Consider the following 20,794-nt stretch of genomic DNA (forward strand, 5'->3'; position numbering starts at 1 on the left):
AATATTAGATGTTTATATTTTATTAAAGTAGGACACACTTCAATATTTTATATATTTTAAATAATTATAATATAAAAATAATAATATTTTGTATTTAATTAAATAAAATATAATAATAAAAAAATAAAAATTTTAATATAATTTAATTACAAAATAATATTAATAATTTCTCTCTAATAAATCTAAAAATTATCAATGGAATGAAAATATTCCAATGAAAATATCCAAACACTATCAATGGGATGGGATTGAGAATGATTAATACTTATAACCAAACACTACAATTCTATCAATCATACTCATTCTCATTCCACACATCTATCAATCTCATTCTTTAAATTCCCTTATTTGAACCAAGCGCTCCCTACAAGTTATTCAGTTGACATAGACATTATTTCATTCAATCGCTCCTTCTATTATAAAAAAATAAATTATTTTATCACTATTCATATTTTTAAAAATTAGTCATCTCTTTAAAATCAATATTATTTTAAACAAACTAAAATTTATTTTAAAAAAAATCCCTATTATGCTCTATATAACATAGTGAGAGGATGAACAATAGTCCTTAAAAATGGAATGGGCTTGGAGTTCTTCTTCTCTCTCTTGGCTAAATCTGATCCTATCAGGGACACCTCTCATTCTTCTCATCCTCATCCATACCCAGAGGAGGAGACAGGCGGAGGAGCTTCATTCCAGTAAACTCCGGCCACCAGGTCCTCCGGGATGGCCAGTGGTAGGCAACATATTTGACCTCGGAGAACTGCCACATCAGACATTGTGTAAGCTCCGGGATAAGTTCGGGCCTGTTATTTGGCTGCAGTTAGGATCGGTTGGAACACTTGTAGTCAACTCAGCCGATTCTGCGGCCAAACTCTTCAAAAGCCACGACCTAGCCTTCTCCGACCGTAGATGCCCCGATGCACTAACTGTCCACGGTTACAATCATGGGTCAATTGCCATTGGAAACTACAGCCCATACATGCGCGTATTCAAGCGGATTGGTGCCATGGAATTCAACGCGGTAAAGAGAGTAAACGAGAGTGTTGACGTCCGAAGAAAGTGTGTCGATAACATGATCACTTGGATCGAAGAAGCGGCCATGAAATCTCATTCAAGTGGGCGGAACGGGGAGATAGAGATTTCTCATTTTGTCTTCCTTGTGGCTTTCAATATAGTTGGGAATATGATATTCTCCGAGGACATAATAGATTCGGAAACCAAGGAATGGAAAGAATTCTTTGATTCAATGAATAAGGTCATGGAATGGACTGGCAAGCCTAACTTATCGGATTATTTCCCATTGTTGAAGATGTTAGATCCGTTGGGAATAAAGAAGGCAATGAATAAGGACATGGAAAGATGCTTGGAGATCGTAGCGAATTTTGTGAAGGAGAGGATGGTGGTTCGAGAGGAGAGATTCAAGAGGAAAGATGGTAAGGAGAAGAAGGATTTCCTTGATGTTCTATTGGAGTTTGAAGGTGACAAAAGAGATAGTCTTGGTAGGATTTCCGAGGAAAACCTCAATATAATTTTAACGGTAAGCTAGCAAATAGTTCCAAACATAAAATCTTCATTACCAATCTCAACTAATCTACCTTTATAGGAAATATTTTTTGCAGGCACGGAGACCACGAACACTTCGCTTGAGTGGTTAATGTCGGATCTACTAAACAACCCCAATTGCATGAGAAAGGTTGAGGAGGAACTCGAGAGAATAGTCGGAAGGGAAAGAAAGGTAGAAGAAAGCGATATCAATAAACTCTTGTATCTACAAGCGTCAGCGAAAGAGTCGTTAAGATTGCACCCTCCCATTCCCCTGCTACTCCCTAGGAATTCAACCGAGGATACAATCTACAATGGATACTTTATACCCAAAGACACTCAAGTCTTAATAAATGCATATGCAATAGGGAGAGATCCTGAAGTGTGGGACGACCCCTTGGATTTCAAACCTGAGAGGTTCCTCAACAAGAATATAGAGACCACGGGTCAAAATTTCGGGTTGATCCCTTTTGGGGCAGGTAGAAGGATATGTATGGGTTATGTTTTGGGACAACGAATGCTTCATCTGACTACTGCAACTCTTATCAACACATTCCACTGGGAAGTAGATGATTCGACAACTCCTAAGATGATTGACATGACCGAAAAGATGGGGATAACCCTAAAAAAATTGGTCCCCTTAAAAATGGTACCTAAAAAGCAGATCAGATCTTCTGCTACCGAATTGGGTGTTCCCCTGTTGCGGACCAATCAAAACTCAGCATTATTATTATATTAATAAATTAAAATTGGTTGAAAGGAAAGAAAGAGAACCCGGAACCCGTATTTTATTCCGGGTTCAGTAGAAACAAAAATGAGTGAAGCTTCTTTCGCTTCACTCTGTTTTACATGACCATTGAAGAGACAGTTTACACTGTTTTACATAAGGTTGTCCATATAAAATTGATTGATATATATTCACTCAGGTGAATATAAAATACATTCATGTAAAAACAGTTTATATGATAGAAGTGAAGCAAACTTCACTTGATATTAAATTTGTAAGATATTTAAATGAATTTACTTCAATTATTTTATATGATTATATATTAAATATATATATATATATATATATATATATATATATATATATATATATATATATATAAACATGTTCAAATTTTTTTGTAATATATTTAAATAAATTTGTAAAACAAAATATTTTAAAATTTATTTGTAAAATATTTTAAAAAAAAATATTTAAATTATTTTATATTTTATATAATTATATATTAAATATATGTAAATGTTCATGTAAAACTACTAACACATTTATGTAAAAACATTTATACGTTAATGTAAAATCATTTATGCCTTCATTTAAGTCTGAAAAAATATAAAAAAAAAAATAAGCGCTACCAGGTGAAGCTAGGTATTATCAGCGCTCAAATGAGTGAAACAAGCACTACCAAGTGAAGTTTGCTTCACTCAATATTTACAGCGCTGATAGAAGTGAAGCAAACTTCACTTGATATTTACATTTGTAAGATATTTAAATTAGTTTATTTTAATTATTTTATATGATTATATATTAAATATATATATATATATAACAATATATTCAAAAAAATTTGTAATATATTTAAATAAATTTGTAAAACAAAATATTTTAAAATTTATTTTTAAGATATTTAAAAAAAATTATTTAAATTATTTTATATTTTATATAATTATATATTAAATATATATAAATGTTCATGTAAAACCATTAACACATTTATGTAAAAATATTTATATGTTCATGTAAAAACATTTATGTCTTCATGTAAGTCTGCAATAGAATAAAAAAACAAGCGCTACCAGGTGAAGCTTGCTTCACCTAGGTATTTACATCGCTCAAATGAGTGAAACAAGCACCACCAGGTGAAGATTGCTTCACTCAATATTTACAGCACTGATAGAAGTGAAATAAATTTCACTTATATATAACATGTTCAAAAATTTTTGTAATATATTTAAATAAATTTGTAAAACAAAATATTTTTAAATTTATTTGTAAGATATTTAAAAAAATTATTTAAATTATTTTATATTTTATATAATTATATATTAAATATATATAAATGTTCATGTAAAATCATTAACACATTTATGTAAAAGCATTTATATGTTCATGTAAAAACATTTATACCTTCATGTAAGTCTACAAAAAAACAAAAAAAAAACAAGCACTACTAGGTGAAGCTTGCTTGACCTGGGGATTTACAGTGCTCAAATGAATGAAACAAGCACTACCAGGTTAAGATTGCTTCACTCAATATTTACAGCGCGCTGATAGAAGTGAAATAAACTTCACTTGATATTAAATTTGCAAGATATTTAAATAAATATACTTTAATTATTTTATATGATTATATATTAAATATTTATATATAAAACAACATGTTCAAAATTTTTTGTAATATATTTAAATAAATTTGTAAAACAAAATATTTTAAAATTTATTTGTAAGATATTTAAATAAATTATTTAAATGATTTTATATTTTATATAATTATATATTAAATATATATAAATGTTCATGTAAAATCATTAACACATTTATGTAAAAACATTTATATGTTCATGTAAAAGCATTTATACCTTCATGTAAGTCTGCAAAAAAACAAAAAAAAATAAGCACTACCAGGTGAAGCTTGCTTCACCTGGGGATTTACAGTGCTTAAATAAGTGAAACAAACACTACCAGGTGAAGATTGCTTCACTCAATATTTACAGCGCTGATAGAAGTGAAACAAACTTCACTTGATATTAAATTTGCAAGATATTTAAATAGATTTACTTTAATTATTTTATATGATTATATATTAAATATTTATATATAAAACAACATGTTCAAATTTTTTTGTAATATATTTAAATAAATTTGTAAAAAAAAATATTTTAAAATTTATTTGTAAGATATTTTTAAAAAAATATTTAAATTATTTTATATTTTATATAATTATATATTAAATATATGTAAATGTTCATGTAAACCCACTAACACATTTATGTAAAAACATTTATACGTTCATGTAAAAGCATTTATGCCTTCATGTAAATCTGCAAAAGAATAAAAAAACAAGCGCTACCAGGTGAAGCTAGCTTCACCTGGGTATTTACAGCGCTCAAATGAGTGAAACAAGCACTACCAGGTGAAGCTTGCTTCACTCAATATTTACAGCGTTGATAGAAGTGAAGCAAACTTCACTTGATATTAACATTTGTAAGATATTTAAATTAATTTATTTTAATTATTTTATATGATTATATATTAAATATATATATATATATATATATATATATATATAACAACATGTTCAAAATTTTTTTAATATATTTAAATAAATTTGTAAAACAAAATATTTTAAAATTTATTTTTAAGATATTTAAAAATATATATATAAATATTTTATATTGTATATAATTATATATTAAATATTAAATATATATAAATGTTTATGTAAAACCATTAACACATTTACGTAAAAGTATTTATATGTTCATGTAAAAGTATTTATGTCTTCATATAAGTCTTCAAAAGAATAAAAAAATAAAAACAAGATACCAGGTGAAGTTTGCTTCACCTGATAGCGCTTGTTTTTTTTTAATTCTTTTTGCAGATTTACATGAAGGCGTAAATGTTTTTACATGAACGTATAAATGTTTTTACATAAATATGTTAGTGGTTTTACATGAACATTTATATATATTTAATATATAATTATATACAATATAAAATAATTTAAATATATATATTTTCTAAATATCTTAAAAATAAATTTTAAAATATTTTGTTTTACAAATTTATTTAAATATATTAAAAAATTGAATATTTAGTTTTACAAATTCATTTAAATATTTTTACAAAATAATTTAAATATTTTACAAATTTAATATCAAGTGAAGTTTGCTTCACTTCTATCAACGCTGTAAATATTGAGTGAAGCAATCTTCACCTGGTAGTGCTTGTTTCACTCATTTGAGCGCTGTAAATACCCAGGTGAAGCTAGCTTCACTTGGTAGCGCTTGTTTTTTTTATTCTTTTGCAGATTTACATGAAGGCATAAATGCTTTTACATGAACGTATAAATGTTTTTACATAAATGTGTTAGTGGTTTTACATGAACATTTACATATATTTAATATATAATTATATAAAATATAAAATAATTTAAATATTTTTTTAAAAATATCTTACAAATAAATTTTAAAATATTATGTTTTACAAATTTATTTAAATATATTAAAAAAAAATTGAACATGTTGTTTTATATATAAATATTTAATATATAATCATATAAAATAATTAAAGTAAATTTATTTAAATATCTTGCAAATTTAATATCAAGTGAAGTTTGTTTCACTTCTATCAGCGCTGTAAATATTGAGTGAAGCAATCTTCACCTGGTAGTGCTTGTTTCACTCATTTGAGCACTGTAAATCCCCATGTGCTTGCTTCACCTGGTAGAGTTTTTTTTTTTTTTTTTGCAGACTTACATGAAGGTATAAATGCTTTTACATGAACATATAAATGTTTTTACATAAATGTGTTAATGATTTTACATGAACATTTATATATATTTAATATATAATTATATAAAATATAAAATAATTTAAATTATTTTTTTAAATATCTTACAAATAAATTTAAAAATATTTTGTTTTACAAATTTATTTAAATATATTACAAAAAATTTTGAACATGTTATATATATATATATATATATATATATTTATTATATAATCATATAAAATAAATTAATTTAAATATCTTACAAATGTAAATATCAAGTGAAGTTTACTTCACTTCTATCAGTGCTGTAAATATTGAGTGAAGCAAGCTTCACCTGGTGGTGCTTGTTTCACTCATTTGAGAGCTGTAAATACCCAGGTGAAGCAATCTTCACCTGGTAGCACTTATTTTTTTATTCTTTGCAGACTTACATGAAGACATAAATGCTTTTACATTAACATATAAATATTTTTACATAAATGTGTTAATGGTTTTACATGAAAATTTATATATATTTAATATATAATTATATAAAATATAAAATAATTTAAATATTTTTTTAAAAATATTTTACAAATAAATTTTAAAATATTTTGTTTTACAAATTTATTTAAATATATTACAAAAAAATTTGAACATGTTTTTATATATATATATATATATATATTTAATATATAATCATATAAAATAATTAAAGTAAATTCATTTAAATATCTTACAAATTTAATATCAAGTGAAGTTTGCTTCACTTCTATCATATAAACTGCTTTTACATGAATGTATTTTATATTCACCTGAGTGAATATATATCAATCAGTTTTACATGGACAACCTTATGTAAAACAGTGTAGACTGTCTCTTCAATGGTCATGTAAAACAGAGTGAAGCGAAGGAAGCTTCACTCATTTCTGTTTCTGCTGAACCCGGAATAAAATACGGGTTCCGGGTTCTCTTTCTTTCTTTCAACCCAATTTTAATTTATTAATATAATAATAATGCTGAGTTTTGATTGGTCCGCAACAGGGGAACACCCAATTCGGTAGCAGAAGATCTGATCTGCCTAAAAAGAGATATCTACCTTAAAACTCTTTGTACTACCCTTATTTATGCAAATAAGTGTTTTTTACACTACTAATGCAATTTCAATATTCCATTATAAAAAAAACCCGCCATATGTAGATACTTATCATATTATGTATGCATGCTGATTGAGATGAAAGTATATAGTTGATGAAATAATTCATCTTTAATCCTACTTTACAAAAAAAGAAAGAAAAAGACTTCAATTAGTCAGCTGCATACATCAACCGTTCATGTCTAATAGAGATAATACCGTTCATGTCTAATAGAGATAATACTAATTGAGTTGAATTGATACTAATTGATTTGATCATGTATTTTAGGTAATAGAGATAATATCTTGATACTAATTGATTTGATCATGTATTTTAGGTAATAGAGATAATATATTGTATTTTAGGTAATAGAGATAATATAATATCCTACGGGTGTATATATATGTGAATATACTCTCACCAAATACACACGGTAATTTTTCAATCTTCTCTCAAGTTTACATATTCTGTCATGGTATTAAAGCGAGTTCGTTCCTAAACCCTAAATTCTACCTCGCTTGTCTTTACATCTTGTTCTCCTCTTTCCCTGTCTTGGTGACATTGGTCACTTTCGTCATCATCATGTCATTCTCTACTAATGATCCTCTCCCTGTTACCACAATGATAAATATGATGGCACTTAAACTTGAAGCCTCCACATACTTGATGTGGCGCCGCCAAACAACACAAAATGGCCGAGTGTTTTGACATTTTGGGCCACCTCGACAGTACGACTCCGGCGCTGTCTCCCACAATCACGGCAGATAACGACGTTGCCACTATAAACCCGGCTTACAAGACGTGGCGTCTGAAAGATACACGCCTCCTCAGTGTCATATATACCTCTCTCTCTCTACCGACGCGGCCTCGGAGGTCATCGATTGTACATCCTCCAAACAAGTGTGGGAGGCGCTTGAGAGTGTCTATGCCTCTGCGTCCCGTTCTCATCAACTACGGGAGGAGTTTCTATCACTTCACCGAGGACATCTGTCCGTTGAAGACTATGGAAAGAAGTTTAAACATCTTTGTGATCAGTTGCAGGCCATCGGCCGTCCCATTGATGCCAACAATAAAAGGCACTAGTTTCTCTGCGGGTTGGGGATGCAATTTGCAGGTTTTGCCGACACTAAGATGGTCATCTCTCTAGTTTCGTCTCTACGTGATTTTTTCCACCAGGCTGTACAATTTGATATGATGCTTAAATCCATGGAGGGTTTGTTTCCCTCTCATGCTTTCTCAACTGTTCGCCAGAATTTTCAGACGGTTGCCCCTAAGTCGTCGTCTCAACCATCGTCTCGCACCTCCCAGAAGCAGTACTCTTCTCGCTCAGGAGGAAACTTTAATAATGGTAACAATGGTTCAGGTTCTGGTGCTTCATTTAATTCTGGTAGTCGTAACAATTCTGGTGGAGGTGAGTTTCATCGCACGCTTAGTTGCCAATTATGCCGTGGGGAGCACTACGCTGAAAAGTGCTCCAAATACTTGAATGCTCTCAACTCCAAATCAGCTGCCCACCTTGCTCAGGCGTTCACGTCCTCTTGCAATGTCTCGGATCAAAACCCTAATTGGTATCTTGATTCGGGTGCCTCGGCTCATATGACAAACCAATTTTCAGCTCTTGACACTCATGAGCTCTATTCTGGTAATGATTCGGTTATAGTTGGTAATGGCAATGTTTTAAATATCTCCCATATTGACAATATCTCCCATATTGAAAATCATTCCTAAGAAACGACATCTCTAAACATGTACGTTGGATCCTTGTTTCTACAAAAATAAATATGTCTAAAGATTGAAACACTTAGACATGTGATCATGTTAATGCATTTTCAATATCTTTGTGAAATCTAGCTAAGAATGCATCTATAATTAATTAAGAAGCACTCTAATTAATAAGAAAATAAATAAGTTTGTAATGGAGATCGGCTTGATTAGTCAGTCTTGTCATGTGTAAACATTTCATTCAGAGTATCTAAAATACATAATACGAAATATGTTATCCTTCTTTTTTAACTCTGAATGAAACTATTTATACACAATATGGTAGACTTTTTAACTTATTTTCAATAATAACACATTATTAATCTCTTTTCACACTTCTTCATTTTTTTATTATTCAAATGTTCAAGCATTCTTTCTAGATTTTATACAAACAAGTAACAAATAAAAATTAAATAGTATTGAAAAAATAAATGACTAGGTTTAAGGGTGTTAGAAATTAAAATAATAATAACAATTAAGGAATCTTTTTGTTATGCAAGAGTCTCTTGGATTGTCCAAGCCTCTTGATCTTATCTTTAGTAAATGAGACTCTTCATGTCTCTTAGTTATGTTTTACTTTATTTAAGTTTTGTAATCGTGTTCTTCGTTCTAATTAAGTTCAATAGACAAAATCTCATTCCAGTTTTGTTTTTCATTCTCTAAATTTTCTATTCACTTTCATATATATTTCTTCACGGTTTGATCATCGAAGTCCTGATTGTGACTTCGTTACATGGTATCAGAGCTTTGGTAATATTGTTGAAGAAGATATCGTTGTTATTCGATATGGAAAGTGATGGTCGTGTAGCTGGACTCGGTTTGGAGTTGTTAAACCAGTCAAACTACCGGATATGGAAAACCTGTATGGAATCATACCTGATTGGGGAAGATTTGTGGGACATCGTCGTAGACGATGATGGTGTAGCTCTTGAGGATGTTGTTGAAAATGCGGAATCATCGAATAAGCGAAAGAGACTCAACGCGAAGGCATAATTTGTGTTGAAGAGGTCAATCTCCCACAATCTGTTTGAGCACATCATCGGTTGTGGATCTGCTCGTGAGATCTGGGAAACGCTTGATCGTCTTTTCAATAAGAAGAACGAGGCTCGTCTCCAGATGCTTGAAAACGAGTTGGCAGCCGCAAATCAAATCGGATCTGTCTCGGAGTTCTTTCTTAAGGTAAAGAACATATGCTCAGAAATTTCTTTATTGAACCCAGATGAGAAAATCTTAGAGGCTCGAACAAAGAGGCATATTGTTCGAGGACTTCGACCTGAATATACCCCATTCATCACATCGATTCAAGGTTGGGCTCAACAACCTTCACTCGAGGAGTTTGTAAATCTTTTGTCATCTCAAGAGTCGCTGGCCGCACAAATGGCTAGAACGAGTATAAAGGAGGAGTCGAACAACGCGTTGTTCGTGAAGAAATCGAGCTGGAAAAAGGGAAAATCGAAGAAGGAAGAAACATGTCAGGATTCTTCAAACATTCCTAAAAAGCCCCTTAAGTGTTTCAGGTGCGGCAAGACTAGACACTTCAAGAGAGACTGTCGAGTAAATTTGAATGGAAATTTTGCTGGTTCAAATTTCAGAGAAAAATCTAACCAGCGTGTTGAGGAGGACTGGGACAAGGCTTTTCATGTCGATGTGACGACTTCGGAGGAAAAGAAAACAAAGGCTTCTCATGGTAAACAGGAGATCGATCAAAGGTGGATCGTCGATTCAGGGTGCGGACATCATGTTACTGGAGATGATTCTGTGTTCTCGTCGAGTCGAGTTCATAATGGGGGCGGTGGCATTGTCACGACAGATAACTCGGTTCACGAAGTTAAAAAGGAAGGATCCGTTGTCATTGAAAGCGATAAAGAAGAATCTATTACTCTGAAGAATGTCTACCACGTTCCAGGAATTCAGAAGAATCTCTTCTCGGTTGCAAATGCTGTAGACGCTGGAAATTTGGTGTTGTTCGGTCCACATGATGTGAAGTTCTTAAGGAACGTGAAAGAAATCAAGGCGGATGTGGTTCATACTGGAACTTGGGTAAATGATCTTTTTGTCCTTTCAGCTTTAAATTCATACATAGAAAAGGTGAACGACAAAAGCACCTCTTTTCTATGGAATGCAAGACTTGGGCATGTCAATATGACTAAGCTTAGTGTTATGTCTCGAAAGAAACTTGTCGAAGGTCTACCTGAAGATCTGAGAATTGAGGAGAGTAGTGTGTGTGAAGGATGTCAATATTGGAAAGCTCATCGACTTCCATTCAACAACTCTGTATCGAGATTAAGGGTCCTTTGGATCGAGTTCATAGTGACTTGATGGGACAAACTCGAACTGCCTCATACTCGGGAAGTAAATATATGCTTTTGTTTGTGGATGATTTCTCCAGGTTCACTTGGGTGTACTTTGTGAAAGAGAAGTCTGAAGTGTTCTCTAAATTTCTCGAGTTCAAGGAGACGGTAGAAGGAGAACAAGAAAGGAAAATTCGAGTATTGCGGACAGACAATGGTGGGGAATTTTGCTCAAAAGAGTTGGAATTGTTTTGTAGGCAAAATGGCATAAAAAGAGAACTCTCCTGCCCTAAGACCCCGCAACAAAATGGGATAGTCGAAAGGAAGATTCGACACCTTACAGAGACTTGTAAGTCTTGGTTGCATATGAAGAATATACCGAGGCAGTTATGGGCAGAAGGCATGAGTTGTGTTGCTCATGTCATCAATCGAGTTCCTCTTAGCCCGAATGAGTTCAAATCTCCATTCGAGATGCTTTTTGGTTTTGAGCCAAATGTTAAACATTTTCGAGTTTTTGGATCTACTTGTTATGTCCATATTCCAAACTCGAGAAGGAGCAAATTAGATGCGAAGGCAGTCAAATGCGTGTTTGTCGGCTATGACCAGAGATGGAAAGGGTGGCGGTGTATGGATCCATCAACCCACAAATGCACTGTGTCGAGAGATGTTATTTTCGACGAAATTTCTTCGTACTATATGAAGGATGTTGAAGAAACTGTTCAGACTGATCTTCTTATTCCCACGTCTACAGGAAGCTCTTGTAGTAGTAATAATAGTGACAAGGGGAGCCCTGACTTAGCTCAAGATACTTCAGTCGATGAAGGAGCCAAATGTGAAAGGTTATCAGGAAGTCCACATCAGGAAGAATCAAGTCAACAACAGAATGGAGAATCTCGACCAAAAAGGAACATTGTAAGGCCCTGTCGATTCAGGGATGATAATTTTGTAACAACATTTTCTTGTTTCTTGGCAAACGCAATAGACGACGAGAAACCCACTTCTTATAATGAAGCAAAAAATGTCAAGGAATGGGTGACAGCAATGGAGAAGGAAATGCATGCTCTCAAGAAGAATGAGACATGGGACGTTGTTCCGAAGCCTCCTGATATTCAAGCAGTCACATGTAAGTGGGTGTATCGAATCAAGCGAAAGGCTAATGGAAGCATAGATCGATACAAAGCTAGATTGGTCGCTCGAGGATTCTCACAGAAGTATGGAGAAGATTACGAGGAGACATTCAGTCCAGTTGCGAAGATGACATCAATTCGCACTGTGTTGGCCTTAGCAGCAAGTTCTCGATGGAAGCTGTGGCAATTGGATGTCAAGAATGCATTTCTCTACGGAGAACTTGATCATTCAATATATATGGAACAACCACCTGGATTCGAGAAGACTGATGGTTCCAAATTGGTCTGTAGACTTAAGAAGGCACTATATGGATTAAAGCAAGCCCTGCGTGCTTGGTATGGAAAGATTGAAGAATATCTTCAATTTTGTGGATACAAGGCTTCAGAATCTGACTCAAGTCTGTTTATAAAGAAGAGTCAAGGACAGATGGTGGTGGTGCTTCTTTATGTGGATGACATAATCTTGACGGGAAGTAACTATGATGAGGTTGCTCGTCTACAAGATGAGCTCTCGCTTCGTTTTGAGATGAAGAAGCTTGGTGAACTTGGAACCTTCCTTGGTCTGCAAATCGAAAATTTCGATAAAGGGTTGTTTGTATCACAGATCAACTACGCAAAGAAGTTGGTAGAAAAATTTGGTATGACTGATGGAAAAAAGAGTTATACTCCTCTCGACGTAAATCCTAGACTTAGTCGAGACGAAGGAACATGTCTACCAAATCCTCGTCCTTATCGTGCTCTTGTGGGAAGTTTGATTTATCTGACTATAACAAGGCCTGACATTGCTTATGCAGTTGGAGTGGTGAGTCGATACATGCAGGAACCAAGGAAACCACACCTCGAAGAAGCGAAGAAAATTCTAAAGTATATTAATACCTCACTAGATATTGGTCTACTCTACGAAAAAGATGCAAAATTCGTCTTGCAAGGATATGCAGATGCTGACTTTGCTGGAGATAGAGACGATCGAATGTCCACATCTGAGTTTGTTTTTCTTTGTGGAAATACTAGCATATCTTGGAGTAGCAGAAAATAAGGATCGGTATCCTTATCTACAACAGAAGTAGAATACAAAGAATCAGCTCACGCAGCACAGGAGTGCATATGGCTTTGTAGACTCTGGGAGGATTTTCATGTCAAGTTTGATCAGCCGGTTCCTATCCATGGAGATAATTTGAGTGTTATTAAATTGACTTCAAATCCTGTGTTTCATGCGAGGACAAAACACATTGAGTTGGAGCATCACTTTATTCGTGAAAAAGTACTAGAGGGAATCATTGAGATGGTTGCAGTAAGGAGTGAAGATAATGTTGTTGATATCTTCACAAAAGCACTTCCTAAAGGTCCTTTCGAAAATCTACGATCTAAGTTGGGACTAGTTCATCGGGCATCACTTTAAGGGGGAGTGTTAGAAATTAAAGTAATAATAATAACAATTAATGAATCTTTTTGTTATGCAAGAGTCTCTTGGATTGTCCAAGCCTCTTGATCTTATCTTTAGTAAATGAGACTCTTCATGTCTCTTAATTATGCTTTACTTTATTTAAGTTTTGTAATCGTGTTCTTCTTTCTAATTAAGTTCAATAAACAAAATCTCATTTCAGTTTTGTTTTTCATTCTCTATATTTTCTATTCATTTTCATATATATTTCTTTACGGTTTGATTATCGAAGTCCTGGTTGTGACTTCGTTACAAAAGGCACTATGTGTAGACTAATGGAATGGTACAAAGGATCTTTATATTGAACAAATGAATTATATTTTCTAATGGTATTTTATAGATGCTATTAGAATGGAATAAATCTTAGGAGTCAATTAATGTGTTCAAATTATGATTTTCTTCTTATTCATATAACAATAAGGCAAATTCAAATAGGATTAACTTGTAATTGACCATTAGATACACATCTCCATGAAATTAGATATTGGTCAGAAAAATACATGAAACTGGATATTGGTCAGAAAAATACTAGTTCCTGTTTCAATATTTGTTTAATTATATTTTGTAAAAATCCCCTGCTGTCATCAAATTATATTACGATAAATAATTATTACGATAAATAATTGTTGATGCCCTGGTTATGAAGATGGTGAGTTTTCTTAGTTATTTCTTTTATTATCTAAACTGAGTTGTAGGAATAAATAACTGGGTTTAATGATGATAGCAATTTTGTTGTAAATAGAAAATGAGTATGATGTTGTTTGGTTTTGGCTAATAAAAGGAAAGGCACACGAATGTCCTGTCTGCTAAGGTATTTGAGGTCTGTTATTATTCTTCAGACTGAATATGATTGGGTGATATTTTCCCAACTTGTATATCCAGTCTTGGTATATAATTCGTGTGAACACAAAATTATATTTAAAATGTATTTGAATCAAAACTCTTTTAACTCAATTTTATTTGTATTTAAATTAGATTGAAATGAATTTGACTTAATTGTGATTCTGATGATTGAACATGATTAAGATGATATTGGGTAAATTATAGTATTATTCGATGATATGATGATGGTATCTTCTCATTCATTGTTTGATATTTGGCAGATTTTTGGCAAGTATTTGGGAAGCCAACTAACTCAATGACTATGGAGTGAGATTTGTTAGAAATGAATGGAGAGTACCGGTTCAAACTTATATTTGTATTTTATTTACTTTATAAAATTGAGAAACAATGTTTGTATTTTATAGAAATATTATGTAGGATTGTTTTAGTAATATGAATGATTTAGTTTATTAATAATAAATCTTATTTTGAGATATTTGAAAATTTTGTTATTTTATGTTAAATTTAGTAAAATATAAAATAAATTTGTAATTATTTTTAATTAATTTAACTACCTTTAGCGACAGTAATTAAATCTTGTGGCGACAGTAATTTTTCACTGTGGCAAGCTAATATCGACAATACTTTTGTTCCTATAGTCATATTTTAGCCACGGAAGCAGTGGTGTCGGTTGACGACAGACGTTATTACTGTGTCTATTAACCTTCCGCGACAATATTTCCAGTTGTTATTGCACTGTTTTTATTAGTCATTTAAATTTTAATCTTTTTAAACGAGCTCGAACTCAGCTCGTTAAGACTAACGATCGAGCTCTAATGAACTTTTTATTGAGTTGAGATTCGAAATAGCACGCAAGCAGCTCGTTAAGACTAACGATGATACTCACATTGATGATCTTGTGCGTTTGGTCATTCATTTGGTGGGTGAATTTGAGACCATCATATAAATGTGCTTCCTGGCTCGGGAAGCGGATGTCCCGTCTAGATGGAGTTTGCCGACCACGAAAGTCAAAAGAAATGACGTAGCACATTCCCTAGCCAAACACGTGATGTGGGGTAGCTTGTTGAGTCGCCTCCTTATTGCATTTTTGTGATAGTTTTAAATTTTTTTTTTGTCACTCTCTCGCTACAAAAATCTAGTTTACTTTTAATATGGTACTAAACATTTCAATATTATCATTTTTGTAAAGAAGAATATAATCACTCTGTAGAGATGTCGTTTCGGGCTACTAAATCAACAGAAATTTATGACAACTTCAAATCCATTACTTATTTAGCGGACAAAAATCGAGAGAGGAAAATAGTGGAAGAGAACGTGACTGTAGTTTTGAAAATTTTATTGTGCATATGTATGGATGTCACATATAGGTTAAATATTTTGAGTAGGAAAATAACTTCTACATACGGGAAATTTGACGAGATGACCCTTAAAATGCCAATTATATTTGCTGGTGACCAGCGCATAAATTTAATTGCGCAAATTAGCAAATGACCGCTTAAAAATATTCTGACGAAATTATCCCTGTTGCGTAACGCGAAGGGCATGGTCGTCTCGCGAAGAAAAAACTTGCGAAAAGTCTAGAATGATCGTGTCCTTTGCGTGATGATCGTGCCCTTTATGTGACGATCGTGTCATTTGCGTGACGATCGTGCCTTTCACGTTACGCGCGACAGGGATAATTTCAAAGATTTTTTTTCTTCGCGAGACAATCCTATTCTTCACGTTACGCGGTGGAGTAATTTCATCAAAATATTTTAATTTGGTCCAATGCATTTAAGCCCTTTCTTTAGGGTCGTTTCGTCAAATTTCTCCTAAATACCATCACTAATATTTAAGAATAAAATATTAATATTTTGTTTTATAATTGAGATGGATATGTTTTTAACTATATAATTTATTTTAAAAATAAAATTATTAAACTGAAAAGCCCCAAAAATATATAATTTTAAGATAATTTTCTTGTATTAATAAAAATATCAAATCATGTTTTTAATATTAAATTAAACTTACAATAATTAAATAAAACTAGAAAAAAGACACTGCATTTGCACGAATGTAAGTTAACACATATATTAATTAAAAAAATATAAAAAAAAAAATTAAAAAACAAAAAAGAAAAATTAAATTTTCTGTTTTTTTTTCGTCTTAAAAAATCTTCGTTCGGCGAACAGACACTAAATGCTTGTAGTTGCTACTTAAATCTACCATTCAAATGGATTCATTTGTTTTATTTTTTGAGATTCTAATATAAATAGATATTATAATAGTTAGTCTAAGTTGTAAACATAAAAAAAAATATAAGATAAAATAATAAGTGGAATGAATATCGATATTCTTGTATTAATAAAAATATCAAATCATGTTTTTAATATTAAATTAAACTTACAATAATTAAATAAAACTAGAAAAAAGACACTGCATTTGCACGAATGTAAGTTAACACATATATTAATTAAAAAAACATGAAAAAAAATTAAAAAACAAAAAAGAAAAATTAAATTTTCTGTTTTTTTTTTCGTCTTAAAAAATCTTCGTTCGGCGAACAGACACTAAATGCTTGTAGTTGCTACTTAAATCTACCATTCAAATGGATTCATTTGTTTTATTTTTTGAGATTCTAATATAAATAGATATTATAATAGTTAGTCTAAGTTGTAAACATAAAAAAAATATAAGATAAAATAATAAGTGGAATGAATATCGATAATTGGACAATATTTTGTACTACATTTTTTTAAGGGTGTAAGGATCGTAATTGGACACGACACAAGGAATCATAAGTTCTAATTTCTCAAAATTTATGACTATAAATATCATTTAAAAGTCCTACAAATTTGAGACTATAAATATCAAACAAAACTCTTATTCATAGTGTCGATTCAATTAAAACTTATCCAAATTAAATTACAGAGATTAATAAATATGATTGAAATCATCATCCGATAAGGATTTAGTGGTACTACACATTCAAACAATAAAATTGTTGTTCGAAATTTCTCATTTTAAATGGAATAGATGAAAAAGTAATAAAGAATAAAAAATATAATATTAAAAGGCTAAGAGTTTGGTAACATTCTCAATAAACATCTTATTATTTCAATTTCAAATCACCAAAATATAGAATAGTGACAAGAAAAATAAATAAGTTTATTATCAAATGTAAAGATAAATACATATATAAAGACCAAAATAATGTAGATATTGAACCACCAGCAATATAACATTAAAGTTAAAATATGTCAAAAAATAATAATAATAAAGTTAATAATAATAAAAAAAAAATAAAGTATCCATTGTTTATGAATTTACTTGTACCACCTAACAATTTGTCTAAAATTTTGTAAAATGAAACTCATTTTTTTTTGTTGGTGTCGAAATGTTTATAATCCAATTTCCATAATATTTGCATTAATTTGTTTTATTTGATGTTAATTATTTGGATAAATTGTTAATATATATGAATTTAAGGTTGTAATAATATTTAATATTCGTTAATTTTATTTCTATTAATTAGTTATATATTAGAATGAAAATGAATGATTTATTTTATGCATTGGAGGCTATAATAATATTTATTAGTGAACATATTTAATGTGAGTATATTTTCTTACAATTTAAATCTCCTAAATAATTTTCATAATTAATATTAATATTTAATGCAAATAAAACTGAATGGGTTTGTTTTATTTGATGTTAATTATTTGGATAAATTATTAATATATATGAATTGAAGGTTGTAATAATATTTATTATCCGTTAATTTTATTTTTATTAATTAGTTATAAATGAGAATGAAACTGAATGATTATTTTATGGATGGAAGGATATAATAATATTTATTTTCCGTTAGTGAACATATTTAATGTAAATATATTTTTTATAATTTAAATTTCTTAAATAGTTTTCATAATTAATATTAATATTTAATGTAAATCTCAATAATTATAGATGACTTTTTAGATGAGAAGGGTTTATTTTATTTGAATTTATTTATAAATAATTAAATTATTTAGATAAAATATTTAATAAAAAAATATTAATATATATAGATGGTAGGTTATATTTATTGAGTTTATTTTTACTAACATTTATTTTTATAAAAATAAGAGTATCAAAAACTAAAATACCATAAAAATAGAAGTTCCACAATAAAATTAAATTCATAAAACACATTATTATTTTATTAAAATTAAGAGTATTAAACAAAATACTTGATCTTTAATTATTCCAAATTAGTGTATACATATGAAGATACAAATAGAGCTAAATATAATTATTTTAAAATTAAAGTATTTTAAGTAAGCAAACATTCAGAAGTACAATCGCTTGCATCCAGAATATGTAAGTATATATTCGTTTGTAAAAAGATTTTTTAATTTTTCTATTACATTAATTCCTGATTTTGTTTGGTTTATTTCAGGTACTTTTAGCGGCCATTATACTTCTGGATGCAAGCTATTGTACTTCTGAATGTTTGTTTACTTAAAATACTTTAATTTTGAAATAATTGAGTTTAGCTCTAGATTTGTATCTTCAACACTAACTTGGAATAATTAAAGATCAAGTATTTTGTTTAATACTCCTAATTTTAATGAAATAATAATGTGTTTTATGAATTTATTTTTATTGTGCAACTATATTTTTATGGTATATTTTAGTTTTTGATACTCTTATTTTTATAAAAATAAATGTTAGTAAAAATAAACTAAATAAATATAACCTACCATCTATATATATATTAATTATTTTTATTAAATATTTCATCTAAATAATTTGATTATTTATAAATAAATTCAAATAAAATAAACCCTTCTCATCTAAAAATTCATCTATAATTATTGAGATTTAAATTAAATATTAATATTAATTATGAAAACTATTTAGTAGATTTAAATTGTAAAAAAATATACTTATTGAATATGTTCACTAACGGATAATAAATATTATTATAACCTCTCATCCATAAAATAAATCATTCAGTTTCATTCTAATTTATAACTAATTAATATAAATAAATATTACTATTATAACCTCTCATCCATAAAATAAATCATTCAGTTTCATTCTAATTTATAACTAATTAATAGAAATAAATATTACTACAATGGCTGAAAGTACCTGAAATAAACCAAACAAAATCAGGAATTAATGTAATAGAAAAAAATAAAAAAATCTGTTTACAAATGAATTTTATGATAAAATGATGTAAATTTCATTGACTTACCAATGCTCACACCTCCAGGCATGATAACACGATTATCACCAAAACAACTTTGCATAACCATGATAGCACCATTATCGCCAAAACCTAATAAAAAAATCAAAGTTACTTAATCTTAAATCCAATGAACCCATCATCTCCATCTAAACATCAATTGAAATATTAAAAATCAACTATTAAAGTGATGACTAAAAGTACTTGAAACCAACCAAACAAATCGGGAATTATTATATTTTTATATATATAGTCTCCAAATAACTTTGCTCTCATCTGTCTCTGAATAACAAAGTAAGACTTAAGGAAAGACGAAACATAATTGAGAAGAAAAGTTATATTTCAAGAACTAATAAAAATATATGATAAGAAGTTTAGACTTGAGCTCAAGAGTTCATACCACATTACACAAATATGGATCTTCTTTGAAATAATTCAAACCCTCGTTCTCCCTATGAAAATGACAACATTAAGTCAACAAAAACTCAAAAAAAAAAATATGCATTGCATCAATAACAAATAAATACCTTTCAGAATATGTATAATCACATCTCTCTATAACAAATAAAGACCTAAAGAGAGACCATTTCTGATTTCCTTATTGAGAATGAAAGAATATATATATATATATATATATATATATATATATATATATATATATATATATATTTAAGAAAGAGAAAATATCTATGATGATGATGTGAATCATTTTGGAGAGAGCATGATTAATATTTTAGAAGTCATTAGGTTTATTTTTAAAATAATTAATAAAAAAATATTAATATATATATATAAATAAATATATATAAAAGAGTAACCCACATATAATAATTAATTATGAAACTTTCAAAATATATTATCAAGAGATATTTTATATATTAGTGTGAATATATATATATATGATAAGGGATAGAAAAACAATAATTAATAAAGATAAATAAAGAGAAAGAAATATATA

The 20,794-nt window shown here is 29.8% G+C and overlaps 2 protein-coding genes across 2 annotated transcripts; both read left to right on the forward strand.

The window, feature by feature from the left end:
- The first annotated feature begins 574 nt into the window (after positions 1 to 574).
- LOC124930039 (iridoid oxidase-like) lies at positions 575 to 1,549 on the forward strand. Its single transcript, XM_047470407.1, has one exon. It carries the CDS (start codon positions 575 to 577, stop codon positions 1,547 to 1,549), a length of 975 nt encoding a protein of 324 aa, XP_047326363.1.
- A 29-nt stretch (positions 1,550 to 1,578) lies between these two features.
- LOC124930040 (iridoid oxidase-like) lies at positions 1,579 to 7,467 on the forward strand. The gene is made up of 2 exons (XM_047470408.1): positions 1,579 to 2,194; positions 7,447 to 7,467. The coding sequence occupies exons 1-2, from the start codon at positions 1,658 to 1,660 to the stop codon at positions 7,465 to 7,467; spliced, it is 558 nt and encodes a 185-aa protein (XP_047326364.1). The 5' UTR covers positions 1,579 to 1,657.
- Positions 7,468 to 20,794: the final 13,327 nt, after the last annotated feature.

This window comes from Impatiens glandulifera, chromosome 3 (assembly GCF_907164915.1).
Source record: "Impatiens glandulifera chromosome 3, dImpGla2.1, whole genome shotgun sequence".
NCBI lineage: Eukaryota > Viridiplantae > Streptophyta > Magnoliopsida > Ericales > Balsaminaceae > Impatiens > Impatiens glandulifera.